The sequence below is a fragment of the Balaenoptera physalus genome (genome assembly GCF_965194825.1).
Source record: "Balaenoptera physalus genome assembly, chromosome: 12".
Lineage (NCBI taxonomy): Eukaryota > Metazoa > Chordata > Mammalia > Artiodactyla > Balaenopteridae > Balaenoptera > Balaenoptera physalus.
Genome location: NC_138897.1, coordinates 7,800,553 through 7,821,039, shown reverse-complemented (window position 1 = coordinate 7,821,039; position 20,487 = coordinate 7,800,553). Strand labels below are relative to the sequence as shown.

Genomic DNA, 20,487 nt, shown 5'->3' with positions numbered 1-20,487 from the left:
CTGTAATTACAGAATTTGGTTAAATACTAAGGACAGCGGTAAGATGAAAAATAATTATTTCTATAAGAGCTAAGCTGGATGCTTTGCAAAGAATTAGAAACAAGGAGTCACAAATTGCTGTTGAATCTGGTGTGGTGAGTTAACTACAAAAGAAAGTCAGAAATAATAGAAATCTGGAAGAATTCTTGGATAAAATGGTAAAGAAAAATCTGGAAGAGGTCGAGGTTTAGATCGCTTAGTAAGTGTCTTAGTTTTTGCTCCACTTCCAGAAACTGAAATTGGAAATTGTCCAGAGATGTGATTTATGCCCAAAAAAACACAACATCAGTGAAGGAACTACCTTCAAAAAAGGCCTCAGCCCTTATTAAGAGACTGGGTAATGAACACATATTTACATATTTGAAATAAATGGTAAAAGTACATATATGTTAAAATTTTCCAATTAAGTTTTTGATTAATTAAACTATCATTGAGAATGCTGGCGACTGCTCAGACCAACTACTCCGTCTTCACAGACATATTTCTCTGTGATAAGCAGGTGGGTTCTGACAACTGAAGGCTTTCATGTCATGGGGATAAACCCACACCAGGAAGTGATCTTTATTCTCTGACAGTACTATTTCCAGTTCTAAACGCAACTAGACTTAATCACAAAGTCTAAACGCAGATCGAATAAATTCAATAAGCATCTAACCTCTTACTTTTAATTTGGGAACATAATACTTTAACTTCTGGCTGTACCATGTCTTTCTCTTAAATCAGCTAGAACGCTGGCCAGCGGGGCAGGGACTGGTGGTTGCGTAACGGAACCCCTTGCTCCTTCCTGCCCGGCAGAGGCCTGTGGCACTAAATGTGCAGCGAGCCCCGCTGAAGGGCTACAGCCCTTCGCTTCCCTTGTAGTCAACACACTGTTCTCTCCAAGGACCTAAGGGCAAGTTGTGAGACTGCTCTTTTGGGAAGCCTCCTGAAAGGGGCAATAGGCAGCTGGGGGAGTTCTTTTCCTTCCAGATGTCCACGTGGTAACTTGCTGAAGGAAGAATGTATCAAAGGACGGGCACTTGAGCCCCTGAGGACACTGTCAGCCAAGGACTGCACCCCACCCCGGGGTGGCGGCGGGGAGCTTGCCGGCTGTGGAAAAAAACAAAAAACAGAAAAAGAAACTCTTCTCTCACGGAAGCCATTATTATTTTGGACTTTCTACTCTGCAATCATGGCTTTTCCTAACAGATATAAGAGGTAAATTTTTGTAAGAGCTATCATATCCATAAACTGATTCTTTGCGATCCAATCTTTACAAATATCACCAGAAAATGATTAAAAATAGTTTTCCACTTTATAATCTGTCTCCTCCCAGGGTAAGCCAAGGGAAGAATGTTCTAACAGAGTATCTGAGGAAGTCATGTTTCCAGAACTGCAAGCAATCTGCTACCAGAACGCCGAGCATTGCTGCCCAGATGAATGAACCAAATGGGACGCAGACGCTCCAAAGGCACGGCTGCGGGCACGGGTGAAGCCACAGGGAAAGAGACGTTATTGGAAAAGAAGAAATGCATGAAAGAATTTTCCCCTTGGAGTCTACATTAAAACACATACATTCCTCTTGGCTTGAAATTAGTTAAAAAGAAATTTATTGAATGTTACCATATGGATCTTTTATGAAACACCGTTTTTAAAAAAGCAGATTTTTTTTTCTGAAGCAGATTTCCCAAATGCAGAAGGAGCAAATGAAACGCAAAGGTGAACGTTGTTGGGAACAGTTAAAACAGGATCATGCCGAGCCCCTTGTGTCTCGGTGCCAAACCTCAGAACCCCAGGTCTTGGCATGGTCTTCCGAACATCCTGAGCCTATGTATGAGACCTGTTACCTGAGTTTTATAAGGAATTTCCTGTGAGGAATAACTTCTGACTTAAGAAAAATAAGCTCTAAGTTCCCCAAAACTAAGTTTCCTAATTCACAGAAACAATGGCCTTTTATCATCCATTCCCCTAACTTCCTGGATCACACAGCTCAACAACAGGTGGCAAGTGGAAAAGGTCTGCTCCCAAACTGATGGATTCTGTAAGCTAAGATTTTCTTTCGGCTGCTAAGATTATAATTTCTTGTATTTTCCATTTTCACAATTCAAACGGAGAAAGAGCAATATTTCACCAACTGACATTCAATCAAGACAACCTGATGAGCCGAAGAAGAAAAAGCATCAGGTCACCCAGGTGTATTTAGCACCTCTATGCAGTGCTTTGCAAGACTTAGACGACTTGCTCCATGTCTGTGCCTTTAGCGACCTCAGGACTGTGGACGTGCGCCTCCACCAGAAACGGATGACCTTTTTGGAATGTGGGAGCCTTAGTTCTGACAACAAAACTCACTTTCCAGCACATCCCCCTCCCCAAAGGGAGAGAAGCATTGCAAGGACACAAAAGAGTTAATGTTTTAATGAAAGAGATACATTTCTGAGACTGTAAGAATAATCAATCACTGATAACATTTAAGAGACAATCAGCTATGTACCAGGTACACAGAGAAGACTGGGCACTCAATCCTCTCCCCAACTTTACAAGGTGGGTATACTTAGCGGAAGAAATGGCCTGGAGGCTGTCCCAGGTCCCTGCAGCTGTGCAGGGTGAGGCCAGGGCTGGCCCCAGGTCCATATGACTCCAGAGCCCTATGCCCTTAACCACTTTGCCACGTTCCCCGAAAGAACTGTGGGCACACCTCGTAGGGCAAGAACAGGAATGCCAATCATTATTCTTACTCATCAACCTGCCAAATTTGAGAAACATCATGGGTCAAGCAGCAGATCTCAGGAAATGGGGGGTAGACAAGGTGCAGCCACAAAGACTAATGATCGAAAATATACTCATCATCTGTAGTAATTTAACACTACAAAGGAAAATTGGCGACCTGCAGTTAAACGGTCAAATTCTATTTTTCACTCCATTATTTACAGAATACCAAAGAAAAGTACATCCAGTTATTCACTTCTGAAAGCGATTTTAGGAAGAGTGGGGAAAGGCTCCAACTAGGTCAGCTAGTTTTTCTACTTGTTTCCTCTGTTTTCAAAACCAGGGGCTGCCTCGTCCCCCAGACTGCTCAAGGCCTTAAATACAGACGCCTCAGGATCAATGTCTGCCTGCCCTGGTTAACACGGCAGTCTTCGAGCTCATTCTTAGCAGAGACACACACTAACGCAACCAACCAAAGAGGCCAGGAAATGGGACATCTGCAGACCGTAAGGCATGAATTAGTTCCCTACACCTGCTTTCTGGACCTCTGCCTAAACTAGGGGTGTGTGAAAGAGAGAACACTTGACTAGCATTCCAGAGACCCAGATTCAAGTTCTGACTTCCTCACTAAGTAATCGAGTGCTGTTAAGCCAGTTTCATGTTCTAGGCAGTTTTCTGTAAAGTCAGGGGATTAATCAGTGCTTCTCCAATTGTGGTGAGCGTAAAGATCACCTGGCGAGTTTGCTAACAATTCTAGACACAGGCCGAAGACTATGCTTCAGTGGGCCCAGGAATCTGCATTTCAACAAGCATCCCGGGGGATTCTGATGCTGGTGGGTCCCCAAGGTAGTACCACGGCAGTTGCTGAAACAGCGGGCCGGTCACCTCAAGATCTCCTGCTTACCAGCTTCCTCACTGGTTGGCTGGACACAAAGCAGGGCCCGGGAACACCACGTGCCCCTGGGGTTCACACCCCGGACATGTTCTCCTGAAGCCACGACCTCTCCCCCTTTCCAGGGCTCCTAGGCTTCAGCAGGTAACATCCCTGCTGGGCTACAAATCCCCCTGTAGTACTACCTTGAACTGCTAGGGAACATAATCAATTACAATTCTCTCCGATTCTAAAGGCCTGAGGCAAAGCAAACTCTGAGATGTGAATCAATCAATCAATGAACCATAAAGGAAGTGATCATTTACCAGAGAGACCCAAGTTTTGTAGAAAAATGTAAGTTATCCATAAGATCCAAACACAAAGGCAGGGATTTCAATGAGAAAAAAAGGCAGCAGAGCACAGTGGTTAAAACCCTGAGGCCTGTCAGCAGTTATCCTGGGTTCCAACCTCAACTTCCCTCTTCATCACCCACAAAGGGATCACCTAGCCACTGCGTTCACTCACCTCTAACATAGGTACAATGGTAGTATTTTAGAGAAAGACAGATTAAATAATAAATGTTCGGAGAATAGTGCCTGTGACATAGAAAGAGCTCTTTAAATGGAAGTTACAGAGAAATCCGTTCTATCATTCATCAATGAGGGTTGAAAGGTAATACCAAGAAAATGACATAGAATATAAGAAACCAGGAAAAAAGGAAGAAACAATTCCTAAGATTCCTGCTCTTAGAATTTTTCAGAATATTGGCATGTCCATTGCTTCAAATTAATTTGGGCTATCCAGAAACTTCTGAACTTCCTAGATCTATTTTTCAGATCTCTAATGAGTAACTTTCAGAAACTACAAATTTATCTGCTTCTATTTCAGCATTTAACATATATTTTGTCCCCATGCTTCTAGCGTAAATAACATCACATGGCTTATTTTATTAATGATAGCAATTTGCTAATAGTACTTAATAAAAAAGGCTTTTTTTCTTTTTCTTGCTAACCATAATTTAATTAGAAAATTTTTTCCTAAATAATGAGTGTGTATATATGTGTGTGGTGTATGTGTGTGTATATGCAGGATCTTAGTTCCCCGATGAGGGACTGAACCTGGGCCACAGCAGTACCACTGGATCGCCAGGGAACTCCCAATCTTAAGTTCTGAGTTCAGAACTACATGTTAGTTAAGAGTTATGTGAGGAGGCCACGACAGAGTTGTTCCTGCTAGATTTTTCGCATTTCTGTTCTTCATGATGTTCTGAGCTGAGACAGAATTTGAACCCAGGCCACGGTACATGACCATAAACACTATTTCTTCCTTTTTTATTACACAACATTTCAGAGGTTGAAAGGTGAAAATAATAAAATATAACACATTTATAAATCATATGGAAAGGAATTACTATCACTAAAAATTGCAAAAAGAAGTGACTCACAAAATTATACACGTTTACTACAAATATTCCTTCACTGATGTGTATGCTTTGAAAAATAAGGATTTGTATTGATGAGCCAAACTTCATGTAAAAATTTTTTTAAAAAAGGAAATCAGAACACAATGTCTTCTTTCCATGCCTAAAATTTATATTCATGAGACTGATAAAAGCCTGTAAGCAGCAATTATTAGTCAATTTTCAGTTGCTAAAAATATTTTATTTTATTAAATAACTGATAAATAGGATTTTTACAAAACACATTGCATAGAAAAAAAAATGTTTGTGTTCCCAGGACTCTCTATGCCCTTTGATGCAGAGGCTTAGCACGTCTTCAGGGACAGGTCTACACACAACTTGCTTCAAGGTTGGCTCACCTGTCCGGTGGCCGCTGGCTTCGCAAAGCATCTCAGAGCACTCACGAAGAGTTAAGTTGCTGTACAAGGTTTTCAAGACATTTCAAATAATAGGCATTTAGAGGGGTTTCTTCTGAGTTTAAGAAAGCTGAGATAGAAAAATTAGAGCACAGAAGAGCAATTTATTAAACTTTAGCACTGCACTGAACAGTAGACACACACACAAACACACGTGAATAGGATTATCTGTGACAAAGTTCTATTCCAATTCTTGATCTGCTAGCATTATAAGAATATTTTTAAATTTAATATTTAAAATATTAAACATTTTAAAAATTAAGAAGTTACGGAATTTATTTTTAATTACTGGTTTAGCCACAGAGTATAAACAAAAAGCAATATACCTCCGTAATGGACACTATTACCTATGATCCCAAATGAATGCCTTGCTCTTTTTACGTACCACCCCTCCTACCACATAAATTCAAACATTCACTGCCTCTAGAAACTCATGGTCATAGCTAGAAACAAACCAAAGCGGGGGGGGGGGAAACCCAAAACCAAACCACTTACAAAAAATTACACTATAAAAACACAAATTAATAACCAACAGACACAGAATAGTACAGGAAAGACACAGTTCAGTATCTTAGCGGAAAAAAGGTTTAGAGAATAATGCTCATTGAAAACCGGTATCACTTAAAATGAAAAATGCACTTTGAGAGGAAAACGCTGCCTCACATCACAGGACTGAGTGGATGCAGGGGCAATGGGATCTATTCTTGGAAGACTGTAATTCAACTCCCTGACGTTAGATCAACATTTTCTGTTCAAGGTCAATTCTAATTGGGCCTAGTTCTTATCACGTAAGAACACACTTTAGCACAGTGGTAGCCACTGGCAAAAAGAAATTTGATACAAAAAAATGAGTTGGAGAAAGATCACTGACATGTCTTAAGAAAATACTGTATCTCAAACATTCATCTATTAGAACATTTCATTATTTTAAAAAATGTTACAATGAAAAACATGGACCAAATACTGGTACACTTTGCAATGCTTCAACATAGAAGCTCCTCAAACATCAGTGTAGAAAACTGCCATTTTGCTGTGAACTGTCCAAATATATCATTAATCAGAGAATTCAGTGAACAGCTTCCAAGTTTAACTATAATCTCTTTAACAATAAAACTTACTTTTCTTTGCTGTGGAATATGCTTCATCCACTCTTCTTTTTACTGATGGATTTTTCAAAGTTGTTTTTGCCTAGGATAATATAGAGCAATCCATCAATTAGATTTATTCCCATGTGTTTAAGAATCAGGATAGCACAATACTAAGTCTGCGCTTGTTGACTGCAGTATTAAACTGGATACTACAGAAGAGAATGATGTAGCTGCAGATTCTACACTAGTCCATCCCGCTGTGCCACCGCCCACGTCCTTCCCTATCTGACTTGATTCTTGCTCTACTGTCCCATGTTCTTCCTTCCCTCCCCTTTTCCCCCTTCTCCCCTGATCTCAATTTGCTATTTTAAACTATGCCATTCCAGTTTCAGTATTTCATTATTTCCTTAAACCTCAGATTTCAGATCAAGGGTACGCAATACTAGCAGTCGGTCAGTTGGTCAACAAGTACTTACTGAGCGACTCCAAAGTGCACAACCCTGTGCTGAGCCCTGGGGGTACAGGGGTGACAGTGACAAGAGCGGCCTCTGTCCTCAAGAGTGCTGACACCAGCCAGCGCGCACCAGGGACGGCCAGCTGCGTGAGTACCGTTCGGGGATGGCCATCTGTCCTAACACCGTCACCTGGCCACTACTCAGCCACTAGGTACACACAGGTATTTCTCTCAGGAGTGAGACGTCTGCCATCAAAGAGAAGACCAGAGGCCAGAGAGAGCAGGTGCAAGTCCCACCTGCTGGCCATTCCCCTGGGGCCGGCCCTCTGCCGCAGCCTTACAAGGACTGAACTGACTTCAAAGTTCAGTGATGACGCGTCCTAGAGAAAGGCGAATCCCGCAACTGGATAAAACTTCATTGTTCGGCCTGATTTCAAGATGAATTTTTCCTTGACCCGTCTTTTAGAAGAAACAGTTCATACTAGCATTGTACCAATATGGCAAATCAAGTTATATTAACAGGGAGAATTCACTCAAGAGAGGAACACTTGGAACTGAGACACCTCCTATTGAAATGATTACATGAAAGATTTTGACAGATTGTTTACTAATGGTTTGAAAGCACAAAGGCAACATTATCTTTGACTTTGATTTTTTCCTTGCTGACAGTCCTCTGACGTCCCGAGAGCCTTGGTGTTTGCCCCCTAGGGACAACAACGATTTTAAAAACTGACCTTTTGGTAATTGTGAATCAGAGCCCAAAGCGCAGCTGCTCCAATCCTCTGAGCATTTTGATTCTCACTTTCCAGACAGGCAGCTAGCACACTGATGACTTTTTCTAATAATAAGCACATTAAAAAAAAAAGTTCAGTCCCAGACAATACATTGTATTCATATCTTAGACTGGTCAGATAACCCCTTTGTACCCACCAAACAAATACAAAGTTGGCAAAAGCAATCTTTTATAACATGTGGTATGTGGGAGAACCACCTCGAAACAAATTGTTTTCACAGCAGGCACAGAACTGTCAGGGAAGCCACGGCTGCTTAACTTTTTCGGCCCTAATTCAACAAAGGCGCATTCATTTAAAGACAACGATAGAGCAGAAGTAAGCCATTACACAATGGGTTTATCAATGAGCCGTTCAATCATATCTCACATTTTCACATGCAGGAAAATAGGATTTGCTCTTACGATAAATTATAAAGACATTATACAAACATATCAATAGCATGGGCTACTATATAAAACAGTAATCAAGAAATACCATATTAGGGGGCTTCCCTGGTGGTGCAGTGGTTGAGAATCTGCCTGCCAATGCAGGGGACACGGGTTCGAGCCCTGGTCTGGGAGGATCCCACATGCCACGGAGCAGCTGGGCCCGTGAACCACAACTACTGAGCCTGCGCGTCTGGAGCCTGTGCTCCGCAACAAGAGAGGTCGCGATGGTGAGAGGCCCGTGCACCGCGATGAGGAGTGGCCCCCGCTTGCCACGATTGGAGAGGGCCCTCGCACAGAAACGAAGACCCAACACAGCCAAAAATAAATAAAAATAAATAAATAAATAAAATTAAAAAAAAAAAAAACAACAAGAAATTAAAAAAAAAAAAAAAAGAAATACCATATTAGTTAAGCCTTTTAAAAAAGGACTAAACATTTCAAAGGCGTGTGTGTGTGTGTGTGTGTGTGTGTGTGTGTGTGTGTGAGAGAGAGAGAGAGAGAGAGAGAGAGAGAAAGGGGAAAATGTTATTTAAAGGCGTAACAACACACAAGATACACCCCCTCTGTGCAAAGCTGGCCGGAGTATGAAATCAAGACTTACAAATTATCTGCAGCAGCCTACTCATTTTAAAGTAGAGATGTCTAGCCCCAAGGAGATCGTCCAACTGTTTCAGAACAATACATGAACCTATTTTACTACTTAACCGTATGTATCAATAAATTCTATCAAATTATTTTCCCTCTAAAATGTGTGATTTTAAAAACATGTTGCATTCTTAGGGGTGAAACACTTGTTATTGGGAACTCTCTCTCTGCATTATCCCCACCTCAATGAATGCACCTAGTGAAACTGTAACCTAGCTGAGGGCAGAGTCTGTGTGTCTGCTCACTGGTGAATATTCACATTCCAAGTTTATTGCAGGGTCTCAATAAATACTAGTTGGATGAAAGATGCCATAACTAAAGCAAACAAAAATGATTTTAAGTGATTTTATTTAGCATTTTTAAAGAAATTTTAAGAAATTTAAAATCTTTTACAGAAAAAAAAAAAAAAGGCGGCTCCATAAAGTGAACTCTGTGCAGCAGGGACAGACGGTGCGGAAGTGAGGTGTGGGGGCTGCGACTCTCTGCTGACCACCCCCTCCTGCCTCACCACCTGCTCTGCGTGCCCCGCCACCTCTGTATCATAACCTACCCAGACCCAGCCTCTATACCACAGCTACCTGATGCAATCCATCACGGGAGGTGACGGGTGGCAGCTGGCACTCTTAGGGACCATCATCAAATGCAGGGTGATTTCTGTGTTCTCCATCTGAGGATCATCCAGGGATGTTTCCATACTTTTTATCAGACACTCAGAACATATACCCCATGATCTCAATGAGTTTATAGAACTCCTTCAACCAGTTACTATCTCCTAAAATTTTTAATAAAGTACATATATAGGTCACTTAATGTAGTGTCCCCTCTGATAATGCAAGTGGATCAATTTTTTTAAAAAGCACATTTTATTGTGGAATATAACATGTACACAAAAAAGCATGTAAAACATTTTCAAGTTTAACAAATAGGTATGAACTGAACTCGCACAGAAACATAGAAATAACCTCCAGAGAACAGACGTGGATTTATTTTTCTTTATCTGCTCGGAATTATCTGAGTCTCCTGAATCTATGGATTAGTGTCTGACGAAAACAGTCCTTAAAATGTTTGGCTGTCATCGCTTACATTTCCTCTCTTCTCTCCTTCGAGGACTTCAATTAAACATGCAATTAGACTGTCCCAATGTATCTGCTATGTCACTTACCTTTTTTTTTTAACCCTTTATTCTTTTAATCTTTTCTCATCTTTTTTAGCTATCTGTGCTGCATTCTGGATATTGTTTTTCTGATCTATCTTCTAATGCCTAACTTTTCTCCTCCACTGCACCTAACTTGCTGCCAGACATGTATACTGAGTTTTTAATTTTGGCTATTGAAGTTCTAGAATAGTCCTGTCTAATAGCACTTCCTACAATGATGGAAATATTTATATGTATGTGGTCTAATAAGATAGCCAATAGCCACATGTAGCTAGTGTGACTAACAAACTGAATATCTTAATTTACATTTAAACACCTATAAGTGGCTGATTATCATACTCAACAGTGAAGCTCTCCTTGGTTCTTTTTCCAGATCTTTCAATTTTTCAATCTCCTATTCCTAGCAAATACTTTCAAGCTTGTCATTTATTTATCTAAATATTGTATAAATAAAGTCATTTCAAATCTGTGTTTTATGATTCCAACATCTGAAATCTAGGCAGATAAGTTGGTATTTTTCCCCCTGCTGTTTCTCACTCACGTTGCCATTTTTCCTGACAAGCTTGGTCACCTTTAACTGTATACTGGCTGATGCTTTTGAAAAATTATTTGTAGAGGTTCCCTGAGGCCTAGTACAAACTTGTCCTCCATCCATCAGAGGGCAGTTTGCTTCTGCTCAGCCCCCAGTGGCACTGCCAATCGAGGATCAGCTCCGACCAAGGTCATGGGCCACTTGTCTATGTGTCTCTGGGGTGCAGAGCTGTGAGGGGCAGTCTGTGGTGCCCATTCTCACACTTGGTTTTCTTTTCTTTCTAGTCGCCTGCATGAGGTTTGGGGCACCAATTTAATTCTGATTCATCCTTTTCTAAGAGGTTAGTTCTTTGGGATTCCAGCTCAATACCTGTGGGATGGTCCATAAGACTCTGGAGATCCCCGGCAACTGTCCTCTCCCCTCTTGGCACTCCTGGACAAAAGCCCAAGCACACAAAGCTGGCAAATGTCCTGGGAGCTAAAGAGCCTTCTACAAACTTCTTACCTCTCTGGGCACAGACTTTCAATCAAAATTGGCCGAGAAGTTTCCCACTATGTTTTCAGTTCTTTGATTTTTTTAAGGTGAATTTTAATATATTTTATCTAGCATGTTTTTGTTGTTTTCAGAGAGGAGACCTACTCTGACATGACCAGAAACAAGGAGTACTCTGGATCTGTTTAAAAGCAAAGTCAAGCCCCACTGCCCACTCTACTCCTGGCCATCTAAACTGGATGTTTGGGTGCTACTATCAGAGTCACGCAGCCTTGCTGGGAAGACTTTCAAGCTGCCTGACCCTGCCAAGCATTCCCTCTGGATCCCCAAGTGGAGATAGAGGCAGTGCCTGCGACACGTCCATGTAGAAACCGCACAGTTGCTGCTTCCTACCCTGCCTTGAAGGCCCCTGATCTCACATCTGTGGGGCTGGGGAAAGCTCCTTCTTGAAGCTAATGAAGGAGAGAGCACATCGCTGATACAAGGAAATGTTTAAAAATAAATCCTGAGCGATCCAGCCTTTTGGCTCTCTGAGCAGCACCCTGGCGGTCAGCAATAACAAGTGTCTTACGAAAGGCAGCAAAAAGGGAGCCAAGAAGAGAGTGGTTGACCAATTTTCTAAGAAACATTGGTATGATGTGAAAGTACCAGCTATGTTCAGTATAAGAAATATTGGGAAAACACTGGTCACGAGAACTCAAGGAACCAAAATCGCATCTGATGGCCTCAAGGGTCGTGTTTTTGAAGTGAGCCCTGCTGATCTGCAGAATGATGAAGCTGCATTTAGAAAATTCAAGCTAATCACCGAGGGTGTTCAGGGCAAAAACTGCCTGACTAATTTCCGTGGCATGGATCTTAGGCGTGACAAAATGTGCTCCAGGGTCAAAAAATGGCAGACCATGACTGAAGCTCACGTGGATGTCAAGACTACCGATGGTTATTTGCTTCGTCTATTCTGTGTGGGTTTTACTAAAAAATGAAACAATCAGATTCGGGAAGACCTCTTATGCCCAGCACCAGCAAGTCCACCAGACCCAGAAGAAGACGGTGGAAATCACGACCAGAGAGGAGCAGACAAATGACTTGAAAGAGGTGGTCAATAAATTGATTCCAGACAGCACTGGAAAAGACACAGAAGAGGTCCATGACGTCTTCGTTAGAAAAGTAAAAATGCTGAGGAAGCCCAAGTTTGAACTGGGAAAACTCACAGAGCTACATGGTGAAGGTAGTAGTCCTGGAAAAGCTACCGGGGACGAGACAGGTGCTAAAGTTGAACCAGCTGATGGATATGAGCCACCAGTCTAAGAATCTGTTTAAAATTCAGACTTTTAATGGTGACAAATAAAAGATCTTATTTGTGAAAAAAAAAAAAAAACAAACAAACCCTGAGTGATCCAGAAATGGAAAATGCAGACTTTTCCTTTAGCTCCCCAAAGCCTGACCTTTTCCCAACTCTCTCAATAATAAAATTGCAGTCAGCAGTCCCCAAAGGAACAACTTATTGTGAGGAAGGCGACTGCTAACAGGTGATGGCAGGAGGAGGGACAGGCACCTCACACAGGCCGTCTCACTGCCCCCTGAGGCAGGGCCCTAGCGCCACCCTCACTTCACAACGTAAGGACTGAGGGAGGCACAGCGGAGGAGGATGGAAACCTGGAAACAAGTCGCTGGAGCCCCCCCCCCAGCCCCTCCCCCATGGCGGCCACACAGCGCCAGCAGAGGGGCCACGGGAATTCATTCAGGGAAGTTAAAGGCTGGCTGAGCTTCTAAAATCTTCCCCCACATTTCTAGCAATTCAATAATTACTATCAGAAAAACAGAATCATGACTATACACAACAGAATGTAAGCAGAATCCTTTCCACTTGGAAAACTCCGTGTTTCATAGAAAAACACCTCTAAGAAAACTTTAAGTGAAAAACATGAATGGAAAGAGAATTAATACATCTGGAGCACCAGCATGTACCATAAACAGCGCTAGGCACTTTATGTATTAACAACTCATTTCTACTGAAGTCAAGAAAGGAGGGACCATTTTCTAGATGAAGAAAGTGGACCCGGAGAAGCCGCCCCAGGCGACGCTGAGGGAGCGCACGAGGGCCTGGCATCCGGCACCAGGTACGTGGGAGTCTAGAGCCCACCTCTCTTCTTTTCATGATAACACGCCTCCTCATAAAACGTGAAATTCGCACACCCCTCACAGAAACAGCACATGGCTGCACAAACAGATGTTTCCATTTCGCTCCTTCTGCTTCAAAGTTTGTCTGAATGCTCACCAATCCTCGCCTCCATCTGTCCCGAGATCAGAGAATGAAGCCGCTGTGAAGCCACTGTCACCAGTGCTCTTGGGTCCTGAGCCCTGCTGCCTGCTCAGTGTCACCCTCCAGCTCACACGCCCACTGGGCGCCCACTAGTGATGGGCGCGATTCTAGCTGCTCCGCATACACGTGAACAAAAGAGACAGAAACCTCCTGACTTGTAAGAGCTTATGTTCCGCTGCAGGCAGACGAGGAACACCTAGGTATACACTGAAAACACAGTGTAGCAGCTGGTGGTAATGCTATGGCGAAAGGTAGAGCAGGGGAAGGGGCAGAGGGTGAGAGGGCGGGGAGGCAGGAGGAAGAGGTGGGGCTACCACGTGGGCAGGCTGGTCTGGGCAGGCTCCTCGGACAGGGCAGCGCCCGCTCAAAGGCTGGAGGAGTCAGAGGACCGGGAGGAGGGATGGGAGGAGGAGGTGGGGCCCAGGCCCAGCTCGGTACTACCTCCTGGATCCAGCCTGGCCGTCGTGCGGCGACTTGTTAGCCTGGGAGACTCAGCAGCATCTCAGGGGCGGGAATCACGCCCGATTCGATTCGTCCCTACAGCTGCGGCCTCCCACAGGGCCTTGAACGTGGCGCGTGCTGAATAAGCACCTGGCACACTATTTATAAACTATTCTGTGTTTTCACCTGAATAACCACACGTATAAATGGATGCGTGTGGTGTACAGGCAGAATACTCACCATTAGCCAGGATCTTGGGCTTATTGGCAGGGTTGAAGCAAATGTTATGAAAAATAAGAAGAGGTAGATAAGGGCTGCTCTTATGCTTGAATTTGCTCATCTCTGTAAGTAAGTCTAAACAGCCGTCAAGCCTCAGGATCATTTGCTGCCCATCTTCTCCAAATGATATATTCAGGAGTAACTTCAACCAAAGAATGGTCAGATTACTGAGATGTTTATTTCCTCCTTTTGGCAATGTTAGAGACAGAAAGTTCTGTAAGAAGTTACTCTGTGGATAAATAGAGAGAATATTATTTTCCTCTTGAGTCTCTTCATTATTTTCCTAGTCCCTCAGAGATCAAATACTAGCATTCTGCTCCTCTTTTCCCCAACTTTAATTTCTCCTTCCTCCCAATACCTTCCTAACACTCCATCTATACTGTTTCCAGGTATAAGTGAAAAGGTTAAGGAGAACAAAATAGTGCTCAAATTGTAATTCTTACTAATCCTTTCCTGATGATGGATAAAGTAACTAGTCAACTCTTAGTTATTTAGGATTGATCATTCAGTTTGGGGATTATTTCAGGCTTCTTGAGTTTTCTCTTTCTGTCTGCCTTCTAGCAATTTTGCTACTCATTTAAAGCTATCCTACAGGAAACAAAAAGAAACAAAACCTCAGTCAGTCTTGGACACCAGTTAACAACTCTGGTAGTATACCAAGGACAAGTGTTTTTTTAAAAAAATCTGTGGGTACATCTTATATTCACTTTACCCCAGCTGCTCATCATTACAGATGACTTCTCGTGGCTACATGTCATTCTTGTAAACTTATAGATGAGAAAGCTCCATTACTTAACTGTAAGAGTCATTTCAACCTCCAAATAAAACCCCTTCCATAAAACCACACCAAACCCCGAACTATGTGAAAGACAATAACTTATTGCCTAGAATAATCTGTATGCAAACAAGGAAAGAAAGCATAAAAGTATCAGATCAAGAAGAAGCCCAGGACAGCATGGGAACCACAGGCATTTGGATCAGGGTGCAGAAATACAATCGCTTAACTTTCACAACTCTCCAGAATAGCTCATCTTTCTTCCTGTTTAACAATTTATTCTGGCGTATTTCTTGGGTTCCCCTACACCTAAATCAAAATTTTGGTTTGAATCTATAAAATAAGTTTGGCACTTTTATGTAAAAGGACTGAGTACAAGAACGAAACGAGCTACAGAAACATTAGCAACACCAGCCAAGCAACAAGTAAACTGCAGAACTGCATCCCACTCTGCCCTGCCCTTGCCGTCACTCACATCTCTTCCCACCTCTCAGCCCAAATTAGTGCTTCTTAGATTCACCCCTTGTCTTTCCAATTCAGCTAGATCCTGCCATGATCTTGGAGATCTGGAGTTGACAACAGTGATAAAATACATGATAGTTACTTTAAATTGTAACTATGCTTTGGGCAGTCCTTCTTTTTGCTGGGCCTGAAGACATTTTTAGATGATTTCCTGCACTGGGTAGAATGCAAAGAAATATGCCATGGTAGAGAGAAAACAGATGATTTTAGAATTTTAGTTGTACAACAGCATTAGCTACATTTTCTAATAACTACAGATGAGTTACGGGCGGTGCGGCTGAAAGCGTCCAGGGCTCGTCGTAACAATGAGCAGAGGAAGGCTTGGAGGATTCCTAATTAGAGCAGAGGAAAAATAACCTGACCAATCTGCACCTGAAATGGAAATCTGATGAAATGGAGTCCGATCACACTTAAATCAAAATACGCTAAAGGGGACTTCCCTGGTGGCACAGTGGATAGGACTGCGCGTTCCCCATGCAGGGGGCCCGGGTTCGATCCCTGGTCAGGGAACTAGACCCCGCATGCATGCCGCGACTAAGGAGCCCGCCTGCCGCCACTAAGAGCCGGCGCAACAAAATAAATAAATTTTTTTTTTTTTTAAAAAAGGAGAAAAACAAAATATGCTTAAGTACCTTACCAAATCATAGATTGGGGGTTGAAATATCTTAGAGATCATTTTGTTTAACCTAAAATTTTTTTGAATGAAGAAACTGAAGCTTAAAAAGAATAAGCGTCAGCTCAGTCACACATCAGATCCAAGATTAGCATTTATATTCCACTTGGGAATTCCTACTTTGCTTCCTACCAGCGTGCTCTCCATAAGGAAGTGGCAGAAAGCACTGCCCCTCCCCCAACAAAATCCAGTTCCGGATGACTTGACACACACACACACACACACACAGCAAACACCCAGCCATGTGCTGGCAAATAAACAGCTGAGGTGAGAGCGGCAGGTCCCTGATGTGCATGGCGTGAATAGTCCCACCATGGCTGATTTCAAGATACCACCAAGATGTCGGCTGGCTTGCAAAATTCCTGAAGATTAACAAAAACACTCATGAACCAGCGTGAGTCAGCTCCAACATACCACCGAGAAGATCTTTGTTTAGTAAGACTGCTATTTATTTAGAGATTGCACTCAAAGTGTGGTTTTTTTTGGAGGGGGTGGTGGCTGGGGAGATGATACAATAGAGGAAAAGGAGACTCAGTTCTTAGGAATGTGGTCAACTTTTGCAATTTATCCTGGCCTTCATGTAAATGAAAGGGAAGCATTCAAATTACTATGTACTAGTAAGTAACAGATAATCTGACCATATTCAAACTTCAAGGGATCTTCCAAATTAGGGGTCCTGTTTATACGCACCTAAATACAGCCTAAGGGAACACGTGTATTGGGCTTGCTTAAGCCAACCGTCCCTCTTAAAGCACCCAAGTTGAAACCAGCGGCGGGAAGCCACGTTCTGGCACAGGAGTCTCAGGGACTGAAAAGTCACCTGTGTGCCATAAAGAAGTTAGGTCTAACTTGGGGAGGGGCCGTGATTTCATAAACCGTTTGACAATGCAAATTGAACTAGAACTGTTACTGCTCAATTTTGTCTGTTTGAAGACCAATATATCGCTTTTATGATCTCAAATAAATGTAACAAAGCTGTCTTTCTAAAACCGTCATCTTTGAGAGAGAGAAAATACAGTCCAAAAGCTAAGAAGACAAACTAAAAGGGAATGGTATGATCATATTCTAGTTTCTGTCACTTTTCATGTATCACCTATCAACAGGCTTTAAACAAAGTGAACCTCCTGATCCTTTTACAATCCTTTAAAATAAAATGCCTTAAAATCATAATAATTAATCCTAGAAACTGAGTTCTAGACTTTTCACACATGTCCTCGGTTGAAAGGATTATTTTACTGAGTCTCTTTTTTATGATAGGATGGAGAATTTAAGTACTTACTTTTTGAATTACCCCTTTACAGTCATGAGACAAGGCCAGGTTTGAAAGAAACATGAAAACCATCTGCTGGACGGCAGTGTTCTCGAGAGGCACCTGGGAAGCCATCTTCAGGATACACAGCATCAGGGAGCTGCCAGGGGCCCCTCGATGTGCAGCTTGAACAGGATATTGTCCGTAACTTGACCAACAGAGAGAACTGCAACCTTCAAAAACAACAGTCTATCACAACGTCGTCTCAGCGTCACGCTTTAGTTCAACAATCTGAGTGGTAAAGCATGTCTGTCTATCAAAGCACTTGGCTAGGGCTTCCCTGGTGGCGCAGTGGTTGAGAGTCTGCCTGCCAATGCAGGGGACACGGGTTCGAGCCCTGGTCCGGGAAGATCCCACATGCCGCGGAGCAGCTGGGCTCGTGAGCCACAACTACTGAGCCTGCGCGTCTGGAGCCTGTGCTCCGCGGCGGGAGAGGCCGCGATAGTGAGAGGCCCGCGCACCGCGATGAAGAGTGGCCCCCGGCTCGCCACAACTAGAGAAAGCCCTCGCACAGAAACGAAGACCCAACACAGCCAAAAATAAATAAATAAATAAATAAATTCAAATAACCTTTAAAAAAAAAAAAAGCACTTGGCCATTAGCCTGTGAACTGCAATAGCACTGAAGGCTAGCGCTGATATGTCTGCATCTGATCTAATGGACTGAGGGCCTAATGACCTCAATAAAGCATTTAAAAACACTGTGGTCTAATGCCTCCATTTTACAGAAGAAAAAACTGAGGAACGCGATCATCCTGGGGTGGGAGGGCAGGACAAATGCACCAGCCATATACGCTGAATGACGTCTCAGGGCTCAGCGGTGTCAGTGACTTGCTCAAGGTCACACAGCTCACAAGCAGCGAGCGCCAGCAGTAGCATCAACTGGTTTTCCAGAGTCCAGTGTTTACTCAGTACATTAAACAACCATATGGGATTTATCGAAGGAGAAAAATAATCATAAAAGAATTAGAAATGCATTTTACTGTATTGTAACGTAGCCTAAGGTGTGATTAGCTTGTGAAAGTCCATGCAAGGAGGCCAGCTTAAGTACAGCTAGATCTGAATCAAATACATTCTGTAAAATACACTCATAAAAGGTAGGTAAACACAAATCAATAGAGTGATCTTTCCTGTATTCACACTACATAGCAGTATCCAAATACCAAGGTTTCCATTCATTACACAAAACTGTCACTAAATGATGCAGGTTTGCTTGGAAACAAACAAGACAGGAAAATAAAAAGCTTCTTCCTCAATTAGAACCACATTCTAATATTTGCATCAACTGTAAGTATGTAAGCAACATAGATTATGGTTTCAAAGATTTATCGTAAAGTATTGGGTTGGCCAAAAGTTCGTTCGGGTTTTTCTGTAGCATCTTATGGAACAATCCCAAACTTTTTGGCCAACCCAATACATGTTTCTTTTGCTCAGTATTTTGCAACGGATTCTTTTCTTCCCCTAAGCACACCTCCCTAAACCCTAAATTAAGGAGTGAAGGGTGGGGTAAAGAAGGGTGATGTGCAGAGGCCACACTTCAGAGACGGCCGTGCCCCGCCGGTCACGCTGCGAGAGGCCGTGAGCCGGGGTGGGCGGCAGTGAGAGCAGGAGTGAGGAGGGAAAGTCAACAGCAGCGGCCTGAAAACAAGGACGCCGCCGCCCTGCAGTGCTCTCCATACACCACAGAGCCTGAGGCTCCGCTCCCGCCAGCTCACACGGCCAGAGGCACGCGGAGTGGGCGACAGGACGGGCGGCTCCAGGGTGGAGGGAGGAAAAAGCCACCCCCAGCACACAGCGGTGCCAAGATGGCTGTGAATGTTCTCAGTTCCGGTCCTTTCTCTGTCTGTCTTCTGATACCCGGAGAATCCAACTGCTACGCTGCTGACTGTTGCTAGAAGAAGCACGCAAATCTTCAACTTGCTGACTAAACCTTAAATCTGTGACCCTAAGTTTACATGGGAAACTCACACTGCCCGCAGTGCCCCCCACTTCCTTCCCCCCAAACAGCTACCTCACACCTTCTCCTCTCTTCCCAAGTCACCTCCCCGCTTGCTCTGCTCTCTCTTAGTTGTTGGCCTCTAACAATGCAGGGCCCCGGGAGGCTCTCAATAAAAAGTCTGTCAAGTGCAGGAATGAAAGAGGCACCCCAACGATACCAACTGTTGCCAAGCCAACCGAACCCAGAACTACCTTTCATCACGCCAGCCTCCTGCTCTGGAATCTCTTAAAGTTTTAACCTTAACCTGTTTTTAAGGTCTTCCATCATAATTTTCACTCTCAATTTTCCTCTTAAATTCAACGTTCTGCTGCCATATAATTGCGACAGTTTCTCCCTCTCTATTCCCTGAGCTGTCTAATGACTCTTCTGTCTCATCAAACATATACTAACGTAACTGCTCGTTCTCATAATACCTATGAGAAAGCATACCTGTAACCAACATACCCTCAAATAAGTGGAAGAAACACTTCAAAATGTATATTCATTTTTCCACTTTAACAACATTACATAAGATTAGTATTGTAGTATATTTTTGAAAGGCAGCATTGGGTTCCATTTACCATTTGGAAAATTTGCAGTATAGACACAAAGCAGCTGCAGGGCAGTTTGCATCAGTGAATCATCCATCAAAAGCCAAGGCCAGAGAGCGTGCAAGACAGGGACGAGATGAGCTTCCAGGGCTGACTCCTGCAGCAGGAAGGAAACAAGGGCAGCATTAGTCTGAATAATGAAAATATAAATTAAAATCAAAGCCAGAAAACTTGTCACCAACATGAGACAAAAACTGAATTGATTTTTGTTCTGATTAGAGAAAGGAATCCTATGGACAGATTCAGCACCTTGCAACCCGGACTACCCTGACCACAAGCCTGACCAGTCTCAGGAAGTCCCTGCAACACTGGGGTGACCAGAATATGCAGCTTAGGTCAGAAATGTAGAAAAACAGCTTCTGAACCTGTAAATTAAGCAAGACAGTGATATCTTGCAACATTAAATAAACTCTTATAAATGCTATGATATGGTTAAGAAAAGGGATTTTCTCGTTAAGGAAACATTCTGATCAATTCTGAGTTCTCCCCTCCCCCCCTCTCCCTGGGTGTATGTATATGTA

At 43.0% G+C, this 20,487-nt stretch overlaps 1 protein-coding gene and 1 pseudogene across 8 annotated transcripts in view; one reads left to right on the top strand and one right to left on the bottom strand.

The window, feature by feature from the left end:
- Positions 1 to 20,487, bottom strand: part of RTTN (rotatin) — a 178,148-nt gene that overhangs the window by 34,866 nt on the left and 122,795 nt on the right. For 4 of the 7 annotated variants that reach the window (XM_082415872.1, XM_082415876.1, XM_082415875.1 and 1 more), the window contains 6 exons: positions 19,937 to 20,063; positions 17,349 to 17,551; positions 14,061 to 14,328; positions 7,747 to 7,850; positions 6,589 to 6,658; positions 5,235 to 5,540 (listed from right to left, as the gene is read on the bottom strand). In XM_082415872.1, coding sequence (XP_082271998.1) covers positions 5,455 to 5,540; positions 6,589 to 6,658; positions 7,747 to 7,850; positions 14,061 to 14,328; positions 17,349 to 17,551; positions 19,937 to 20,063 — 858 coding nt within the window. In that variant the 3' untranslated portion in view covers positions 5,235 to 5,454. Of the gene's footprint in view, positions 1 to 8; positions 1,129 to 5,234; positions 5,541 to 6,588; positions 6,659 to 7,746; positions 7,851 to 14,060; positions 14,329 to 17,348; positions 17,552 to 19,936; positions 20,064 to 20,487 lie in introns of those variants that run through there. The other 3 variants (XR_014251465.1, XM_082415873.1, XM_082415874.1) reach the window with 2 other exon arrangements.
- LOC309639107 (small ribosomal subunit protein eS1 pseudogene) lies at positions 8,906 to 14,054 on the top strand (annotated as a pseudogene). The gene has a single exon. The product of its transcript is annotated as a small ribosomal subunit protein eS1 pseudogene (transcript).